We start from the raw sequence: 21,770 nt of genomic DNA on the forward strand, positions 1-21,770 counted from the left end.
TTTCTCCTACATACCCACCCACCCTCACTTTGTCACAGTATTTGATTTTGTAGGGTAAGGGCCTGAGTGGTGAGGGTGAGGCTCCCTGTGGACATGTCCCTGAAAATGCCAAGGTGTTGCTCAGTTAGCCAGGCAGCTGAAATGCCGACATGGATGCATGCCAGTAAATCTGAGCAAGGGAAAGAATTATTTTCAGATGATCGTCCGCCTAAAATGTGTCCCACATGCCACTTAAATATGGCTTTTAACTTTCCTGTTTTAGATCACTAGGGAGAAAACTTCTAGCAATAGAACGTGATGTCATTGTCAGTGTTAACTGAATGTCGATAAATCAGATGTTGTGTTACTTCTTAACAGAGTACGCAGGCATCTCTGTGGCAAGCCATCAAAATATATTTTATATACTGTACAATACATTTGTTTTCAGGAACTCGAGAGAGCTTGGAGAGAATATGACAAACTAGAATATGATGTAACCATCACAAAGAACCACATGCAGGAGCAGCTGGAACGGACAGGCGAGGTTCAGGTGCGACCAGAATATCAACTTGGTTCCATAGCATATTTTTGGGGGTATGGGTTTTTATGACCTGTAGCTCCCTACATGGCCTGGGAGCAGGTTATTTGAAGCACCATCTTTCCCAGTCAAATCTCCTCAGAGCAGGGAGACAAGGGATGTTAACAAGTGCCCTCTCCTAAGGAGATCCACCTAGTGGGGCCAAGAAGAAGGCCCTTCTCTGTGGTGACATCATCCCTGTGGACATGAGATTGCCCCCCACCCACCCACCCACCGTGACACTCTTTCAAAAGCCCCTGAAGCCATGGTTTTGCCAGCAGGTCTGGAGACCCCAGGATGATATGGATGAAATGATTGTTCCAATGTTAGCGGGGGGCGGGGCGGGAGGTTAATGGGTTTTGCACTGGGGTTTTATTTCTGTAAGCCATCCAGAATCACCATGAGAAAATACTAATTATGTAAATCACAAATACTATTTTGGACTTAGCAAGTATATGCTAGGTGTTTTCTACGGACGTAACGGATTATAGAAAGAATGACTATTTAAACAGAGTGTTGTTTTGGAAAAAAAATAGAAGGATTAAATTAGGAAAAAGCTCTGAGCGAATGGAATTAAAAGAAAAGAGGTTGAACGATATAGGATGAAAATGACACGAGGGAATTCTGAAAGGGATGTTGTAGAGATTTTGTGTCAGAATGATAATATATTGAAGAGTATAATTGAAATGAATACTATAGATAATAGCATTAAAGAAATAATGAAAAGGAAATTATAAATGGCGTGAGAACGTTGAAAAAATGGTACGGCTGAAACAATAATGAAATGGAAGAGATGGAAAAATATGTGCACGGTTTGCTTCTAGAGTGGCTGTGTGACTTATTTCCACATATAAACATTGCAGTTGGAAGGAAGCTGTCATTGTTCCTCTATAAAAGGAAAAAGAACAAAAGTGAATGAAAAACTTGCAGGGGAATTATTTTATTAAGCGTTTGGCAAGAATACTTGATTGAAAGGGTAGAGGTGGTGACAAAGAATAACATTTGGTAATTTCTAGATATTGCTTTAAGCTAGGTGAGGGAGTTTGTAAACCTGATGTTTGTTTTTATTGAGAAATATCTGAGTTTGAGAAAGAATGCTTATTGTACATTAAGTGAATAGGCTTGAATTATGGAATGTTTTGCACAAGAATGAAGTTAAAGGTTGGTTGCTGGGTTAATCAGCAGCATGTGGTATAAGTAAAACATTCATGAGAATAATTAGATTTTTAAAAAAATATTTCAAGACAGAGCTGGGATGTTCCTTTAGTTTAATGGCTAAATGAATAAAATTTATGATGACAATAAGGCATATTGATTGAGAATTGTAAACAGGCTATAACTATCTTGTTGGCTGAGACCATGATGATTTGCAGCTTATATCGAACAGTATGGTGCAATGAGGACTATTGATTTATAAATTTATCCTTTTTCAGAGACCATAATAATTGGATTCAGAGTGAAAATGGTAGAAAGATTGCTAGTTACATATAAATGGTGAAAAACTAGAGCAAGATGATTAATTTATTTATCTTGGTCAATATTGATTAAGGCCAGGTTCTCTATTTTTGCACACTGTTTATTCAGTTTTTGGTCAGTAGGGGGCACTGCATGACATGTTTGTCCTGATTGGAATTCTTAAGGCAAGGGTCCCCAACCCTCGGTCCATGGACCAGTACCGGGCTGCGGCATGCCAGCAACCGGTCCGCACAAACAAGCAAAGCCCCATCCGCGGGATGCAGGCAACACACGTAACCATGCCCCCTCTGGTCCACGGAAAAACTCCTCTTCATGGAACCGGTCCCTGGTGCCCAAAAGGTTGGGGACCTCTGTCTTAAGTTGTAGGTAGCTAGATGTTCTTTGGGATTCAAACATCTACCTGGAAAATTAACTTGCAGACCTTCACACTTTAGACGTCTGCATAAAGTGCATTGGGTTTAGGAGTATCCAGGAGCTTTTTAGCAGCTTAGCAGGAGCTATCAGTCTCTCTTTGCTTTAACTCCCACAGAAGAGAGATAACAGGTATTAACTTATTATATATCCTGCCCCATTTATGGGATTTTACATGACATATCAAACTACTGGGTGGTCAGTAAATGTGAATAATGACAAAGAGTTTGAATCCCATCGGGTAAATACCCAGTTATCCCCATCTGAATAATCCTAATAAGGAGAAAACCAATCATGGGGTGCCTCCTGATGGTCAGTGTAGCTGAAAATACCGCATAGAATGTAAACTATTAAAAAAAAGAAAATCCACCACACCACCTTCTACCACCAAGGTGGGTGTGGAAGTCATTTAAAACCCTGTACATAGCAGTATTACAGGTGGGGAAATTTTAAAAAGTAGAAATACTGGCAGTAAATGGCATGCAATCTCTTTGTGAGGAATGACTTTAAAAAATGTGAAAGTGGCTTCTGTAAGAGCATCCTGCCTGCTTTGTAATAGGTCCATAGAAACATAAAGCTTGAATGCTGTGCAAATAAGGTACTTGAGAAGTATGTGTGATAGAACTGGAAGAGGTCTAAACAAGTATGAATGGGTGCCGAATGAATGTGGACTGAATGCAAAACAACGAACAAAAGGACATTGAAGTAATTCAGTCCTATTGTGTAAGGGTATATGGGAACAGCGTTCCATGTGCCTTTGGCGTCTAGTCATGCCGGCCACATGACCACGGAGACGTCCTCGGACAAGCGCTGGCTCTTTGGCTTTGAAACGGAGATGAGCACCGGCCCCTAGAGTCGGAAACGACTAGCACGCATGTGCGGGGGAACCTTTACCTTTACCTTTATATGGGAATGACCTGGGCAGAACAGGCAAAGAGACGCCAATTAGGAATTGTCAGATAAGAGGGAGCAGAGCCCACAGCTGCATAATGGGTAGAGCAAGAGGCTCAGGAAAGCCCCTCCCTATATTATCTGGCTGTAATGGTGACAGCGGGAAAATTGTACTTTCAGACTTGCAAGACTGATGCCAGCCTTACCTGGTAGATCAGACTAATTCTAATTTATTGTAAAGCTAGGTTAACAGAACCTTGCAAGTCCCTAGGCAGTATCTCTTCCCTTGGTCTCCCAAAGTCATTCCCACATACCCGTTACATCTTGAAGGAATGGAGATCAGCTTGCAGAAGAACAAAGGGAGGAAGAGTGAATCAATCAGAAGGCAGGGGAAGACTAGATGGAGTTGATGTGATTCTGAAAAAAAAGAAAGAAAAGTGGAAAGTTTTAAATATACGAAGCATTGTATGAACATAATGGAAGGATCAGTGCTTCACGAGGGTAGCGTTACAGAGAAATTTAATGAATGATATTGGTTGGCTCCCATCCTGATGATGATCCAGAAGTCTTTAAAAACCAGGGATAGAATCATTCTTGAGCCCATAATTACCTGCCACTAATAAAACATGTTTTTAGAAGATCCAGCTGGATAGGGTTTGAGGGCCAGAGAATGCCCTTGTCAACTCAGGCTTTAAGGCTGGACCTGTTACTTTCCCTCCTTCTTTGATTAATCCTCCTCTTTGATTAAGTAATCAAAAGTAATCCAGTAATTACAAAAGTAATTAAGTAATCCAGAGTCCCGCTAGACCACAGAGCTCTGGGTCATTTAATCTGAGCTGCATTACTACCATTGCCTTTGCTGTGCACATCTCACACGTTGTGCACAATTTCAACTGGGCAGAACTTGCTATTCCATAATTATATGTGCTGACTATTGCAGCAGTAACTATCTTGAGAGTTTGGTTATCTTGAGAGAAGCCAGCAAATAGCCTTTTGATTAGGTCCAGGAAAATATCAGTAGATTCAGAACAGAACATAAAAGGGTGCATGATACTAGTTGAAAATAATTGGATGCATTATAAGCATGGTGTCTCATCGCTAACTTTTATCTCTGGCAGAGTGAATCGGCTGGAATACAGCGTGCTCAGATTCAAAAAGAGCTTTGGCGAATTCAGGATGTAATGGAAGGTTTGAGTAAACATAAACAGCAAAGAAACAGCACCACGGAGGCAGGTAAATTAGCATATTGACTTCTGGCAGATCCATGGGACTAGCAGAGAAGCCTGTGCGATGAATAAATGCTGTTCTTGTTCTTGTTTGATTAAATGCAATTTTACTTCCCAAGACCGAAAAGGAAATAATAGAAACTCTAAATCACTGCAAATCTGTGCTATGGCAACCATAATTTTTAACTATTATTTATGATAAGCTAAACATTCTGCTTTATTTTTAAATAGGTGTCATAGCATCAAAGACCTTTTCACCAAAGTATAAAAATGAGGTATGTTTTTCTTCTTTCTACTTTTTTAAAAGATTCCATAGAAGCTATTTAATTTCCAATTTAAGCTCCTGTTTCTCCACTTATGAGTATATTTCATGTTTCAATAAGTTATTTATAGGCGGGGTGCATTTAAAGGCTAAGCATTCAGATTATACTTATTCTGTATATAAATTTGAATATTGATTTTTTTGGTCCCTCATCACACACACGTCATACAAAAATATGTGTGTGTATCTACAGCCTCAGATAATTAGCACCTGAAACAACAGTTTAATAAAATGTACGAAGCTGGATGCAATTGCTATCTCTAGTATGAGTGAAATATCAAGACACAGTTGCTTTAAAAGGACATTGTCAACTACATTGGTATCAATGTATTTAAAAAACTGGACAAATTATATGGGAAATATTTCATGATTCCTTGGTGAACTTATTCACACCTGGAAACATTGATATGCATAGGGATATATCAGTGCATAAAATGAAGCAAAAAAATGTAAATAAATTCATAGGAGAGGAAAAAGAATAATTATTTATGTAAAGAGCTACAGGTAGTCCTCAATTTTCAAGCACAATTGAGCCCCACATTTATGTTATCAAGTGAGATATTTGTTAAGTGAATTTTGCCCCATTTTACAACCTTTCTTGCCACAGTTGTTAAGTGAAACATGGCAGTTGATAAGTTAGGAGCACGGTTGTTATGTGAATCTGCCTTCCCCGTGGAGTTTGCTTGTCAGAAGGTCACAAAAGGGGATCAGGTGATCCCGGGACATTGCAGCCCTCATAAATATGAGTCAGTTGCCAAGCGTCTGAATTTTGTTCGCGTTGACCATGGGGATGCTGCAACGGTCGTAAGTGTGTAAAACTGTCCTAAGTCACTTTTCCAGTGCTGTCGTAACTTTGAACAGTCACTAAACAAGTCGAGGACTACCTGTATTTTTGTCCTAAAGAACGTTCTTTCATTGGCCTGAGGTCGGTGAGGGGAACTAATGCCTATTTTTTAAACGGTACCCAGGTGGGTATGGAAAGAAAAAGGAAGGGTCGTGCAACGCCTTTGTGTATCGTAACTGATGTAATTGGGATTTTTCAGTCTATCCTTCCTGCGACAGCAGCTTCCCGCTTAATTCCAGACTGTCTTGTAACTGCCGCGAAATATTTGAAAGTAGTTGTGTAAACTCTTTGTAAGAGATGAGCGCATCTAAATCAGGTGACTGTTCTGCAATCTTTAGGAAGAGGAAGTAGCCCCACCTCGTCCTCCGCTCCCTCGGTCCTATGACTTTGCAGAGAATCTTCCCATAATCCCCCCTCTGCCCAGTGATAGCAGCTCCTTGCTCTGTTATAGCAGGGGCCCCGTCCACCTGCCTGAAGACAGGAAGATTCATCAAGTTCAAGGCTACCAAAGAAACGGAGCTCACTGTGTAAGTGGCCCCCATCGCCACGATGTCCACCAGGCATTTTATATACCCGCCCCCGTCTCCTCTCCCGCGCACAGTTGCCATTTTATTTGATTGACATTCCACTAATTTTATGTTGCTTTCCCTTTCTCGGCTTCCTCTTTTCATTTCCTTTTTTTTCCCCCAAGGACATTATTCATGTTTGCCATTTCTGATTTTTGTTTTGGGGTGGGGTTCCCTCCCCCCCCCCCCAATGCTTTGTGAATATGTCTCACTCGACTCGGATCGGTTGCATGTTTGTGTTAGGTTCAAAAAAAAGACTTGTCATTTAACACAGTTAGAACAAGATTTTTGCTCCGTTCTATTGAGTATACAGTAAGTCTTGAAACTTGGCATTTTTATTGGCGGGTCTTTCTATTACCGTTTATTCGAAACCGGTCACGCAGATGGTGTTTTCCAAAGTTTAAAAAAAAAATCATGAGAGAAAACTCCCTGCCAGAGGGAGGATATGATTTATATTTGAACAGAAAAGAAGTTGGAGAGGGAACACAGTTTTAAAGGCTTTTTAAACGATAAGGCAAGGAAAAGGCTGAAAAACGAAAATGAAAAAGTGGTTAGGGATTATTCCGTATGAAATTAGAACGATTTGACTTTTTTTTTCTGAACCCCGGAGCTTCAGATTTTGATACAAATTTTTTTGTCCTAGGTGACAGGAAATTCCTTTGCAATTTGGTTTTCGATAAACCAAACAAGAAGAATGAATCTTATGTTTGTCTTCTGGCTCATTTCTAGGGTCCTGATTATCGGCTTTATAAAAGCGAACCTGAACTAACAACCGTCACAGAAGTTGACGAATCGAATGGAGAAGAAAAAGCAGACCCAGTTTCTGAGTCAGATGCTTGTGTGACTAAAGGTATTAATGAGACCCTTTGCTTTAAAATGGCTTCATTTCCATCTACAGGCAACAGAGCAATCTGTAGCCAGCATGGGAGAAAATAGCTTTATTAGCAGGGTAACATTTTCTTATAAAATGAGAATTGCAAAGTTAAATTTAATTACGTGACTGGAAGGCGTCGAGCCAGGCACAACTCAGACGATCGAGGGAAAACTAAAGATAATAAAGAACATATACAATATCTGTATTTAGATACAGAATAAGTAAAGATTTCAGGTTTGATTCCTAGTTTTGTAATACCAGCAGTCCTTGACTTACGACCACAATGGAGCCCAAAACTGCCATTGCTAAGCAAGACCATTGTTAAATGAGTTTTCCCCCATTTTACCACCTTTCTCGCCACATTTGTTAAATGAATTACTACGATAGTTAAGTTGGTACCACGGTGGTTAAGTGAACCTGGCTCCCCCCATTGGCTTTGCTTGTCAGAAGGTCGCAAAAAGGGATCACGTGACCCCAGGACACTCCAATCGCCTTGGTGGAGCAGTGGGCTAATGCCTCCTTAAGTAACACCAGCTGCCTGCAATTAGTGCAGGTTCGAGTCCCACCAGGCTCAAGGTTGACTCAGCCTTCCATCCTTCCGAGGTAGGTAAAATGAGGACCCAGATTGTTGGGGGCAATAAGCTGACTTTGTAATAATGCCGCTTGGGGTGGGGGGCGAAAGCCCTAATAAGCAGGCATATACATAGAATGAAGGCTATTGCTAAGCACACATTGATTTGTGCTTAAATTGTAAGCCGCCCTGAGTCTTCGGAGAAGGGCGGGATATAAATGGGATTAAAATAAAATATATATAAATAAATAAATACAAGTGAGTTGCCAAGCATGACCATGGGGATGCTGCAACAGTCATAAGTGTGAAAAATGGTCATAAGTCACTTTTTTTCAGTGCAGTTGTAACTTCAAACAGTCATTAGAGAAATGGTTGTAAGTTGAGGGCTACCTTTATTATCACAGCTCCCAAAGTCTTCCAACAGTTGTTTGATTCCAAGTCTTTTTCTTCCTCCAGCTCTTTACACTCTATTGCTGAATTTTTCTTGACACCAGGAGTACAAAATTCCAGATTTGCCACTAGACCAAAAAAAAAAGTTTCATTAAAAAAAATCTTTTATTGCAATTGCCAAATAGTCTTCTGTCTTGTATCTAAATAGACCTTAACCTGGAGTTTTTTGACCTTTCTCCCGACCTTGGCAGCTAAACCCTTTTTTTGTTTGTTTGTTTCATTATTTCTCTTTTTGTGAGCATGCAGATACTGAGGGCTTCATTTGCGCTGTCATAAAATGTCCAATTTAGCGGCCTTATGTCAGCAAATCATACCTTCGCTTGACATTACAAGGAGCATTTCATTCAACCAGCAAATAATTATTAAGTCGTAAGAAACAAAGGCATTTTATTAGGCTGTTCTCCCTATGCAAATCCAGTGATTGTTTTGCTCCAGCTACACGTTGTCCTCAACTTACAACCACAGTTGGGACCAGAATTTCTGTGGCTAAGCAAGGTGATTGTTAAGTGAGTCACACCCAATTTTACAGCCTACTTTGCCCTAATTGTTAAGTGAATTACTGCAGGATCCAATCTGGGTCGGTCCTCGGGACAAGAGGTCTTCCAAGCTTTCCGACTCATGATGGAGCCCATCCTCAGGAAACTTCTCTCCATCAGAAGGTGTTCTTTGGGCTATCAGTTCACACAACTGAGTGTGTATCTCAGTCAACTCGAACAAAACAAAAATGTAAAAAAGGTGTTGAGACTCTAGAAAGAGTGCAGAGAAGAGCAGCAAAGATGCTCAGGGGACTGGAGGCTAAAACATATAAGGAACGGTTGCTGGAATTGGGAATGTCTAGTTTAATGAAGAGAAGGGCGAAGGGTGATATGAGAGCACCATTCCAATATCTCAGGGGCTGCCCCAAAGAAGAGGGAGTCAAGCTATTCTCCAAAGCGCCCAAAGGCAGGTCAAGAAGCAACGGATGGAAATTAACCAAGGAGAGAAGCAACCTAGAACTAAGAAGAAATTTTATGACAGTAAAACAATTAACCAGTGGAACAACCTGCCTCCATAAGCAGTGAATGCTCCAACACTGGAGGTTTTTAAGAAGAGACTGGACAGCCATTTGTCTGAAATGGTATAGGGTTTCGTGCCTGAGCAGGGGGTTGGACTAGATGACCTGCAAGGTCCCTTCCAACTTTTTCATTTATTATTATTATTATTATTATTATTATTATTATTATTATTATTATTATTATTATTATTATTATTATTATTATTATTATACAACTGTACAACCAGCACAAGTCTGAAAACTCAGCAGACTAAACCTCTGGTCTGAATGACCAACCAGATTGGAACCTGCAACACTATCCTGGGACAAGTATATTTTCCTTAATTCATGAATTACTGCAGTTGTTAAATGAATCTCACAATCCTTTCATGCTTTTCTGGAAGGCCAGAAGAAGGGGTACCACCTCATCTCTGGGGGGGGCACGGGGGGGGGAGAATGTTCACAGGGCAATGGCAGAGAAGGCTCCCTTCCTTGGCCCTGCCAGTTGAAATCCTGGGGCCTCCGATAGATCTTCTCTGCCTAACCAGGTGAGACAGGCTGATGCAATGAGACAAAGATGATTCCATAAGTAACCTGGCCCCATGCCATTATAATAATGACAGCTCAGCAATGGAATAAATAGCCTTAGATGCAATTGCATCATCTCCTTGGAGGGTTCACCTGCATATAAGGAAGCACTGGGAAAGTACTTGAAGAACATGTAGGCTACGATGTCCTGTCTCAGAGCAGGAATTACATTGAATATGATTTTACTTTGAGAAGGGATGGTGTCTAGTTAAAAAAACACACGTCCTTTTAATATTTTTGGGCAATATTCTGAAGCAACCAATAGTACTGCTCTCTATTTAGATATGGACAGATACGTACAGCTTTTTTCAACCATCTAATAAACCATAAATGAGCCCAATAGGATCATTGTCCTGGCACCCATTAATAGTAAAGAAAATAGTGAGCTACGTTTAAGACTCAGTATAAATCTTCATTTAGTTTGAGCGATTTAAGTGTCCTTAGGTGGGGAATGTTAATTTGTGTGTACAATTCATTCATTGTAGCACTATTGATCAACTAATTAGGCCCGTGCATTTTATCGGGGCTTTGTCCTGGAGACTTGCAAGTTAATCAACATTAATTGCTTAATATTTATTTCCAGACTACAGCGGTCTTAGTAATAATAATAAAGTTGGAAGGGACCTTGGAGGTCAGTTAGTCCAACCCCCTGCTCAAGCAGGAAACCCTATACCTCTTCCTCATAGTGAAAAAACATCAATATCCAAGAGTGAGTGAAGAGCAAAATAGCCTGAAAAATTATTTTTTTTACCCCGTCAATTTTTTTAAGTTAAGGAACTAAGCTTTAGCAGTTAAAATAATAATAAGAAGAAAATAAGAAAACTAAGCATGTCTACATCTTCCTGATCGGTAAATTGTCTTTTATTGAGGCAGTTGCTAGGACAGGCAGTCCTCGTTTTGCAGCCATTTGTTTAGTGATTGTTCAAAATTGCAACTGCAATGAAAAGAAATAACTGGTGACCAGTTTTCACACTTATTACTGGTGCAGAATCCCCATCGTCATGTGATCAAAATTCGGGCCCTTAACAACTGGCTTGTATTTATGACAGTTGCTGCCCTGTCTGGGGGGGAATCATGTAATCACCATTTGTTACCTTCCCAGCCCCCTTTCGACAAGCAGTGGGGGAGCTAGGTTCATAATGACTACATGATTCACTTAACAGTTGCAGCGATTCGGTTAACGACTGTGGCAAAAAAGGTCGTAAAATGGGGCAAAGCTCAGTTAACAACTACCTTGCTTAGCAGTGGAAATGTTGAACACAGTTGGGGTCGTAAGTTGAGGACTACTCTGTAATAGTTTAATATTTGCATTTGTATACATAAAACATTGTTATAATAACAGACATAATGCATCTGTATACATAGCACACTTACTCAGGATAGGGCGTGCAGAGCAAAAATGGAATCAAGTCTATTTTAAGGATTCATCTTTAAACGCTTAACTGTCTGCACTTCGAAACAGCGGGAGGAGAGATCTCAGCCTGATCTGAAATTGCTCTTTGTGGGTTGTTTCTATGTAAATAGCTCGTGGTTGCATATTAAGATCTTTAAGTCCTGTTGTTAACAGATGGAGAACTTATAACCATCTAGAAACAGCTGAGCTATAACATGTAATTTAACAGTATTTGGAAGGCCTTTAGTTCGCGACTCTTGGTGTGATGCCAGAAGAGGGATTTTCATAGATTTTGCACTATTATGTTACTTATTCCAGGAAATGGCCATTTCCAAATCACTAATTTGGAGTAAATTAGCACAGTACGTCCAAGTGGTAAATGGAATGACTTAACTAAGTTCCCTGTCTTTCGACCATGGTCACTGTGTATTATGATGGAGAGCAAAGGCTGGAGAAAATGTTAAGACCATTGATGCTGTGAGGATTAGTATATTTTTGCTTCTCCTTTGTAACAAAACTCTAAAACTGTTGTGGCTATGAGAAAGCCAGTATAGACAGCAAACAATGAATTGCTATAATTTTTGCAGGTATATTTTACTGTATAATGCTAGCTTGCTTGCTTGATGAACAATATGAAAACTGCCTCTTTTTTAAAAAAAAATACAAATAGTGCTGATGTGTGGGGAAAAAAATCTTCTGAACATGGGTAGCCCCATCTTTCTCAAATAATATTTATAGCCCTCGACTTACAGCCATTCATTTAGTGACCCTTGGAAATTACAAAGGCTCTGAAAAAAGTGACCTATGGCCAGCTTTCACACCTACAACCATTGTAGTGTTAGACTATGCTGCAACACCTAGGAGAAAAGTATACCCACAAATCTGGACAATTCCTTTATGCAGCATGTATTGATTTTAGATCAGCTTTCGAGACAGTATCTAGATCTAAACTATGATGTAAATTTAAATACACCACAATAGATAAATATCAGCTGCTGCTGCTCATTAAAATTTGTGAGGACCACAAGATTGATTAACCAAGCATATATCTCTAACGAAATGGGGGTGGGAAGGGATAGACAGGTGGGAGAGTTAAAACAGGTATGTATTCAGTGGTGGGATTCAAATATGTGAACAACCAGTTCTCTGTATGGATGCTGCTTCCGGAAGTCCATTCTGGGCCTGGACAACAAAAAATTAGCTACCGGTTCTGCTGAAGTAGTGCGAACTGGCTGAATCTCACCAGTGCATGTATTCTATATTGACCTCATTTTAATAATTATATAAATTTATTGGTTTTTCACTTACATATCTCTACTTTTCATCTTCCCAAATTAGACCATAGATCTATCAATTTACTAGCATATGCTGATGACACAGGCATTCTGTCTTCCATTGGCCTGATTATTGTATTGAGGGGGAATTAATAACAAATTATTCCAAGACCAAGGTTCTCACCTTCTCCAAATGTTATAAAATTGGAATTTAGGTAGATAATCCATTGAACAAGTTAAAAACTTTAAATATTTATGGTTAGTTTTTCAAGTTTCAGAATGCAGGAAGGCCCACCTTAATTATGTTCTCCTCATGCCCAGAGAGCGACTTCAGCTATTCAAATTTATTATTTTGCCAGCATAGCACAGTTTATCCCTGTTGCAATTAGCTTGTCTGCAGCTAAAACCCAAGTACAACTGCTACACAGGGTTCAATTAGGATCATATAACAGCATGATTGCCTTAAAAAGAATTCCAGCAAAATTTTTGAGAAGCAAGTTTCAGGTTACCCGCTGTATCCCCAAATGCAATACTTTGACAGGAAGTGTGAGTCAGTAAATTTGAATCCAATCTCTAGTTAAATATATTTTTCTACGGGCTAAAACTGCACCACAATCCTGGTGGACTGACCTATGCCAGCTTCAATAAAATATTTGTAGCTTAGGGATAAAACTCTCTCTCTCTCTCTCTCTCTCTCTCTCTCTCTCTCTCTCTGTGTGTGTGTGTGTGTGTGTGTGTGTGTGTGTGTGTGATTTCTGCTCTCTCGGCTTGGTTGTTCTTTTGCAGATGTTTCGATTTCCAAGTAGGTAACATCATCAGTGCACCAAGGACCCCACTGTAGTAGCTTCATGTTTATATCATGTCAGAGTCCCCAAATTCAGGAGACCTTTATCTGTAGCTTGATTTTATTTGTTTGTTCATTAAATTTATATGCCACCCATCTCTCTTGGAAAAGCGACTCTGTTCAGCTTACAATTAATATGAATGTAGAAAATATCACATACATGAAATGCAAAAAAAAAAAAAAGCAAGATCACCACAGCACACTTCTCAGTTGATTCACCAACCAGTGTTGAGGAACCCCATCAGGGCTACTGGCAGAGCTCAGAATAACTGGCAGAGCCAGTCCTGAAGGCCCAAAGGGTGGAAGCGAACTTCACTTCAGGTGGGGAGATATTCCAGAGACGGGGACCACAGCAAAAAAGGCTCTCCTTCTAGACCCTGGCAGCCAAAACTCTTTGACTGATGGGGTCCACACCATGTCCCTTCTGCCAACACCATTGGGGCAAGCTGATTCCTGGTTTCATACCATGAAGGGCTTTAAAAGCAATAACCAATGTCCTCCCCACAGCTGTTTTGGAAGGAAAATGTAGAAAAAAAAACCTTATGAAACATGACATTGCCCTGTGCTATAGAAACCGCATGTTCTTTTATACTGCCAGTTCTACAGGGACATTCACCACTAACTCATTATCCTTTTTATCAGATAATTGTTATGTGCATTATTTGTTATATAACCAATTTTGCTACGTTATAGGTAAGCTTAACCTGCACATGGCTCCAGTAGTCATTGATGTTAATGGTTGACTTTGCTTTATTTGTTTTACTGAAATGATTTTTTGTTGTTGTCGGTCAATGACCGAAATAAAGTTTCAGTCTGTCGGCTAATAACGTAATTCAGTCTGGATATAGTGCCCAAAATGGCATTTTTTCTTCTTCTTTGTAGCATTGTGATTGTGCTAGGCAATCATTTCTTTTTGAATGAGAGTTCCTTTGCATTTCCCTTGCCTGCCAACTTTAGCGCAATGGCACTCTCTTGTAGCAAGCACACCAATTAATTTCCCAAATGCAGGTCTATAAACTTTAAAAGAAATTGTTGACATTAGTGAGGAGAAAACATTTCTTTGTATTTAAAGGCCTCTAAAACTGGGACTTTACTATTGCCTTGCCAATGGTCTCTGAAGACCAGTTTATCCTTGCTGTTTGCATAAGTGGAATGAATTAGCTGGAGACAGTTTGAACAGTGTAATTTCAGTAGCCCAGCTCTCTTGGCAAAACAGTTTCCACGTTTACATAAGCAATAATAGAATTTCCTTTCAGAGAGAGTTGCTTGCAAAGTTGTGAATGTAGGAAGAAAGCGAAAGCGGGGGTCTTTAGTCTCACACCGTGTTGGTTTGTTTCTTTACTTTAGAGATGAAAAGAAAAAGAAAAAAAAGCAAAACCATCGCTAGTGAAAACTGCTGTACAGTTACAGCATACTTTTTCTGTTAAGGCAAGGTGTTTGATTGAATAACTGATAGACTTTATTTTAAGGCTGGTTGGGATCCAAAGAATGCAGTTTTCTAAGTGACTTAGGCCTACATCCAACTGGATATAGATGTAGATGGCTCTCGTTGATAAAATGCTTCTCATAAAAATTGCAGAAGATGAGAAGAGAGTGTTCAGAAAAAGAGGGCTGTACCTAGTTTTTAAACAGCCAGATGTGGGTGCTAAATGAGGACTATTTATCAAAATATTATGTACTATATGTATCCCAAAATGGTAATACCTACCATTTGTCATAACACGCTGAGGGGTCAATTGGCCCAGGAACCTTGCATCTTGATTAGTTCCAGTTTTATTCTATATTTCTCTGATATTTCATTGCTGCATTTATGGTCATTTACTTCAAGATGCTTCAGCATAGAAAGAAGAATACCAAGCAAAGACATGAAGACCTGGCTCTTTGAGCTCTCTGACCCAGGCTGAGAATTTTAACTGGGGTTTTATTTTCAGGGATAATTTAATCTTTTAATTCTCTTTTAACTTTGTACTTATATTGATATGATTTTAAAATGCCCTGTAAACCGCCCTGAGTCCTTTGGGAAAAGGCGGTATATAAATCTAATAAATCTAAATCTAATATATCTTATTTGAGTACAGTGCAACCTGTAGGAGAAAAGCAGGCAGAATCTGGGGGCAGAATCAAGAGAGTAATCAGCCTGGAGTCATTACATTCCCACAAACATCGAAGTCCAACTCCTCTTGAATTCCGTTGACTCTTAGCACCAATTTAGCGCTGCCCATTAATTGACTCAGATTGTTGGGGGCAATAAGCTGACTTTGTAATAATGCCGCTTGGGGGGGACCCGAAAGCCCTACTAAGCAGGCATATACATAGAATGAAGGCTATTGCTAAGCACATTGATTTGTGCTTCTTAGATTGTAAGCCGCCCTGAGTCTTCGGAGAAGGGTGGGATATACGGTAAATGGGATTAAAATAAAAAAAATTGACTAGATTCTTGTGAACAGGCCTGAGGGATAAATTATCTTAACTGGAACTTAATGTGTGGTGCAAATTCTTTGCACCTTACACAGCCTTCTGCAATCAGAAGTTGCCTTGCTGTACTAGAGTAGAAGTCCCAACCATGGTGGTTAAAGGCAAGTTAGACATGCCCAATATTCCACAACAGGTTGAGGAAATCTAAGGTGATTGTATTGCAAAATCCTTGCTAAGTCCTATTATATTAAATCTGGAAATGTATACGATTAACATGCTTCTCCTCGGAACGAAGCATAGTTCTGACACTGTGGCATACTTTAAATGCCTTTCTCTTGTTTTATAGGCTCACATTTTCCCATTGGAGTAGTGCCACCCAGAACAAAGTCACCAACCCCAGAATCTTCAACAATCGCTTCCTACGTGACTTTAAGGAAAACAAAGAAGATAGATCTAAGAACGGTATTTAAAAGAAATAGATTGCATTCTTGGCTTCCTCTAATGCTCTCATCAGTATGGCATTTCAGCTAGTAACAAGGCAGCAATATAGCCGTAAGGGATAGAAGGAATAACCTTGAGGAACCGGAGGAGCAATTGCAACCTCTGTGTGGTTCCTGTTTCCTGGATCTAGCTTCATCACACAGGATTTGACAACATAGTCATCTAATGCAGCCTTTGATTAGAACATGGGAGTCAAACTCAATTTCACTGAGGGCCGCATCAGCATTATGGCTGCCCTCAAAGGGCCAGTTGCTGTTCCCTTCTCTCCCTCAGGCTCGCCCCACAAAAGCTCCTCTCCTATCCCCTTCTCTCCCTCAGGCTTGCCTCACAGAAGCCTCCCCTATTATCCCCTTCTTTCCCTTAGGCTTTCCCCACAAAAGCCTCTCCTATTCTATCCCCTTCTCTCCCTCAGGCTTGCCCCACTGACATCTCTCCTATCGCCTTCTCTCCCCACTCACTCCTCCTCCTTCCCGCTAAAAGCCCTCTTTTTATATCTTCTCCTTTCCTCCCCCAGGTGTTCACTCACTGCCTGGCTGGCCTTTTCACACACTCATCAGCTGGAGCTGCATGTGCTGATTCTGGGGTTCCCTGCCAAGCCCCCGCAGTCCCGCAGATTCTTCCCCCGAAGACTGCCACCCCCGAGGCGGCCGGAAGCTGGAGCCGCGCTCACCGATCCCAGGGCCTCAGCAGAGACCCAGCAACACTGCAGCTCCAGCTGACTCTCCCCCAGGCCTCTCTGGTGCTGCCGCTGCTTCAGCTCAGCCCCTCCACGCTACATACTCAATCACCTACTCCTACTAGTCTGCTTGCGAGCCAGATTTAAACACATCACATCACGGGCCGAAGCTGGCCGGCGAGCCTTGAGTTTGACATCTGGATTAGAATCTCCACTGATAAAACTGTTGAGAAAATTCAAATGGGCAGAGAAAAATTACAGGGCTATGCCTTTTATCAGAGCAGCCCATTCTGTGGCTCACTGACAATTGGTGGCCAGCTTATTTGGGCATTATTACAGGCCGAAAATTCACCCCGCTGTTATTCTAGATGATGTGCATGCATAGAGTTTCTTGATGATTCATTGTTTATGTAGGATTTGAAACAGCCTTGCTGCAGAAGGACGTGGCATCGGTGGCAAAACGGTATCCTTTGAGGAAATACTTTTATTATCACCCCTTTTCTTTCTTTCAAGGAAAGGCCGAGAAGCGCAGTGGAGCAATTATGCTTGGCAGAAAGTACTCGCCCACGAATGACATTGGAGGAACAGATGGAAAGAATAAAAAGGCATCAACAGGCCTGTTTGCGTGAGAAAAAGAAAGGACTGAATATTATTGGCATTTCAGATCTGTCCCCTTCACAAAGTCCAGCTCTCGTCAGAGAAAATCCTTTTAAATTATTGCAGGTAGGCCCTCATATTCAGAGTCTTTCAGTGGAACACAAACAAAGTTCTGTTAGTATTATAATCTCAGGGACTTAGGCTCTTTTTAAGTGCTACCGTGGAGATAGAATTTGATCTGATCTTGGTGGATTTCAAGCAGCTGAGCAGTTTGAGGCCTTGTTTGTGCTTGGGTAGGGCCCCCAGCAAATCTCAGCTAAAATGAAAAAGAGCAGCGCCAATCCAATTCTGTATCATGGTTGGGAAGACAACATAATTTATTTATTTATTTATTTATTTTATTTGTATACCGCCCTTCTCCCGAAGGACTCAGGGTGGTGAACAGGGCAGTACATATTAAAAAACAAGATACAAAAGTTAAAAACGATTAAACAAAATGCCCACGAATAAGTTAAAACACATTAAAAAGTAGGTTAAAACAGATTAATAAAACCCAACCCCATCCCATCAGGCCAGGCCAGCTTGTTCGAAAAGGTAGGTTTTGAGATCACGCCGGAAGGAGCGGAGGTCAGGCGCCATCCGGAGCTCGACCGGAAGATGGCTCCATAAATCCGGCGCGCCCACAGAGAACGCCCTCCCCCTGGGGGCCACCAGTCGACATTCTTTGACCGGTGGCACCCTGAGGAGGCCCTCTCTGTGGGAGCGTACTGGGCAGAGGGAAGTTGACGCCGGCCGCAGGTGCTCCCCAAGGTATTCCGGACCCATGCCATGTAGGGCTTTGTAGGTCATTACCAACACCTTGAATCTCACCCGGAAGACAACTGGAAGCCAATGCAGCTCGCGGAGCAGAGGTGTAACATGGGAGTGTTGGGAAACTCCCAACACAACTCTCGCGGCTGCATTCTGTACCAGCTGGAGCCTCCGAGTGGTCTTCAAGGGTAGCCCCATGTAAAGAGCGTTGCAGTAGTCCAGACGAGAGGTCACGAGGGCGTGAGTGATGATAATGATAACTTTATTGTCACTTTGAATGTACACCAATTGGCATACATCAAAATGAAATTTTGTTGCATACAGCTCTCAAAGGGTCACCACCTCCAATATATACTCCTTGTTCGTGGGCCCGCTCAAATTTCACATTATCCATTTTAGTCTCTAGGGAGTGAACGATGTCCATGAAGCCACCAAGACATTCAGCCTCAAGGAGTTTTTAATCTTTATTTCTTACAGTAAGAGGAAGTGTTGTTTGTGGAATTCTTGGCGCTCTCTGAGTCTGGTTGTTTGCTTGCAGACATATCTAACTAGGTAATATCATCAGAGCATTGATGAAGTTTCCCAGCTGGGTAATGGAACATCTGCAAGCAAACAATCCAATTTAGAAAGTACCAAGAATCCCATAGTTTAACCCTGAAAATGTTGTTTATCTGACAGTGTTAAATAAAGTTAGTGGAGTTTTATTTCCAATTAATGACAAGGAAAACTCTTTTTAAGTGTTGAGAAGAAGCAGAAAGCGTAACATGCATGACATTTCAGCTTTCCAATCAGAAACTCCCAGCCAGGCAGGTTTATGAGTCTTGAAAGTTCAAAACATCTGCAAGCTATCATTTCAGAGAAGGTTAATTTGGAGCAATCTTCCTCCTCCTGATTTACACCTTTCTACTTTGATTTCTGAAAGGCCAGGAGAATATTTTATAATGCAGTTGTCAGAATGAAAATTAAGGGGCATCTAAATATTCTTTAAACCAGGTATTGAGAAAGGTTGTATTTGTTTCATGCACAGGCCGAGATACTGTTGAACTCTCCCATGTTGTTGTTTTATATTTTTAATGACATGAACTGAAGGAATGTCACATAGCATCTGTGTTTCCCTTGGTTTTTTATTCTATAACTACCATTTCTATTTTTAACGATGGTGTCATTTGTCTCATTAATTAAAAAAAAAACACCAATATTTTTTTTCTGCAGAGCCCAAGGAAAGAAAACTTTGTATGCAATCCCAAGGAAGTAGAATATGGCGTTAAAATGAGCGACGTGAGCCAAAGCCATCCGAATGATGTAGAAGACACAGCTTGGTTGAAAGAAAATGATTGTGCCAATGAACATAATCCTACTTTTATTACACAGGTACTGTTTCCTTCCACGTGGTGCTTAGACATGAATAAAGGTGTAACTTGTTAAGACTCTTGGTTATAATTTCGGTACTTTTTAATACATTTCTATTATTAGTGTGTTCTTTTTATTTTAATGGTTTTAGAAATACTCTGCGCATTTTTGTCTGTTCAAAATTAGATGGCTGTTAGGAAAACAAATCATATAGTAACAATAGGAGGCAGTTTGGTCTAAGGCACCAGGCACCAGGCTAGAAAGCAGGAGATCTTGAGTTCAAGTCCCACTTTAGGCAAAAAAGCCAGCTAGGTAGGTTTGGGCCAGTTTCTCCCTCTCAGCCCAAGACATCCCACAGGGTTGTTGCTGTGGGCAAGTGCGCTGGATATGTTCACTACCTTGAGTTATTTATAAAAATAATAAAGACAGGATACAAATTAATTAACAAGGATACACTAAAATACAAGAATGCTACTATTTTTAAATACCTTTCATATCATTTTTTCCTTTTCTTACTCTGAACTCTCCGGCCTTCGCTAGACTAAACAATTATAATTCTCATAAAAATTGCATTAATCTAGCAAATTCACTTTTTGCCAGATGGTTATAGTAACGTCACTATGGTTTTGAAATGCAAAGCTTTTCTAGCCATCCCACCTAGGACCATTAACGTTTGCCCTTTAATGTTTATTTCCCTGCTGCAGTTACCAAAAAATGAAGATCAGCTGATCTCAGATGTTTCAGAGCCAAAGGAGAGAAATCCTGAACAAGCACCTGAGAAGCCAGAAGAACAGACAGGAGATAGTAATGCCAGGTAAAGCAAAGCGGATGCTAGGTATTTGTAGCCAATCCTGCAAATAATCTAACATGGCTGCAGTCTTTGCATATGCAGAAGATGACGGTGCCTTTCCTGTATAGCAGACATGTCAAACACAAGGCCCGGGGGCCAGATCCGGCCCACGAAGTGGTTTCATGTGGCCCGCAAAGCCATCCTGGAAACAGTGAGGGAACGGCCCCCATTGCCTTGGCCCTGGCCCAGAGACCCTCCTCCTGCCAGAGACCCTCAGATCTGTCCCACTCCTGCCTGGGCCCCCATAGGCACCCTTGATGCGAACGATGTAGAGCTGGCCACGCCCACCCAGTAGGCCATACGCACTCTAGCCACGCCCACCCAGTAGGCCACGCCCACCTGGGCCACACCCACCCGGCCCCCTGAGGGCAACCGCAGTGCTGATGCGGCCCTCAATGAAAGTGTGTTTGACACCCCTGCTGTATAGACTGCCTCTGAAAAACTACTCATTCTGACTTGGCAGCCATCTCTGGGTGAAAACCTCAGTAGCATTTACCCTCAGATGTCAAAACAGAACGGGTCTTTTGCTTTGCTATGTTGAGTAGTTGCTTATGAGAAATCTTGAAAACAGATCCCAAGCAGAGCTAAAATGCATCGCAGAGGAGATTCATTTTCAAAAGATCAGAAGGCCTTTGAGATGTCGAGATGGATTTTTTTTTTTAGTTTATTCTCAGTGACCATTGTACTTTTCCGTGCTCTTTATGCTGTTTATGTTGGTACTGCGCAGAGTCGCACTGAGGAGATGGGCGGCTGTGTGAATTGATTACACACATAATCATAAAAACATCCAGGTAGTCCTCAACTTATGACCATAATTGAGCCCAAAATTTATGGTTGTAAGTTGTGGTGATTGTTGAGCGGGTTACCGATTTTATGACCTTTTGTTTGGCAGTTGTGAGCGCCGCAGTTGTTAAGCAAACACAGTGGTCATTAAACAAATCCATTTTATCCAATGGCCGTTTTTTGCCAGAAACTGGAAGCAAACTCCAGAAATGGGCAAACACCAAAAATTGTGGTCATGTGATCGCAAGATGCTGCATATGGCAATAAATGCAAGTTGGTGGCCAAGGACCCAAAATGCAATTCCATGGGGGTAGCAGGTGGCTGTTGGAACCATCTGGAAGAAAGTCCTCTGTAGTTTAGAACAGCTGTTAAGCGACAGGTCATTAAGCCAGGATATCCTGTACATACATACCTTTCTCTCATTTTAGTATTTTCCAGTTTGTTTTCCCCCCCCCTTTTTTTTGTTTTT

The 21,770-nt window shown here is 41.0% G+C and overlaps 1 protein-coding gene across 9 annotated transcripts in view; it reads left to right on the forward strand.

The window, feature by feature from the left end:
- The window catches only part of PLEKHA5 (pleckstrin homology domain containing A5), a 201,445-nt gene that overhangs the window by 174,966 nt on the left and 4,709 nt on the right, over nucleotides 1–21,770 (forward strand). For 8 of the 9 annotated variants that reach the window (XM_081331224.1, XM_081331229.1, XM_081331221.1 and 5 more), the window contains 8 exons: nucleotides 428–529; nucleotides 4,453–4,567; nucleotides 4,792–4,835; nucleotides 7,022–7,142; nucleotides 16,081–16,196; nucleotides 17,425–17,634; nucleotides 19,531–19,689; nucleotides 20,373–20,482. In XM_081331224.1, the coding sequence (XP_081187350.1) occupies nucleotides 428–529; nucleotides 4,453–4,567; nucleotides 4,792–4,835; nucleotides 7,022–7,142; nucleotides 16,081–16,196; nucleotides 17,425–17,634; nucleotides 19,531–19,689; nucleotides 20,373–20,482 (977 nt within the window). Of the gene's footprint in view, nucleotides 1–427; nucleotides 530–4,452; nucleotides 4,568–4,791; nucleotides 4,836–6,064; nucleotides 6,254–7,021; nucleotides 7,143–16,080; nucleotides 16,197–17,424; nucleotides 17,635–19,530; nucleotides 19,690–20,372; nucleotides 20,483–21,770 lie in introns of all 9 variants that reach the window. The other variant, XM_081331230.1, reaches the window with a different exon arrangement.

Source organism: Vipera berus (assembly GCF_964194415.1).
Source record: "Vipera berus genome assembly, chromosome: 6".
NCBI classification, from domain to species: domain Eukaryota; kingdom Metazoa; phylum Chordata; class Lepidosauria; order Squamata; family Viperidae; genus Vipera; species Vipera berus.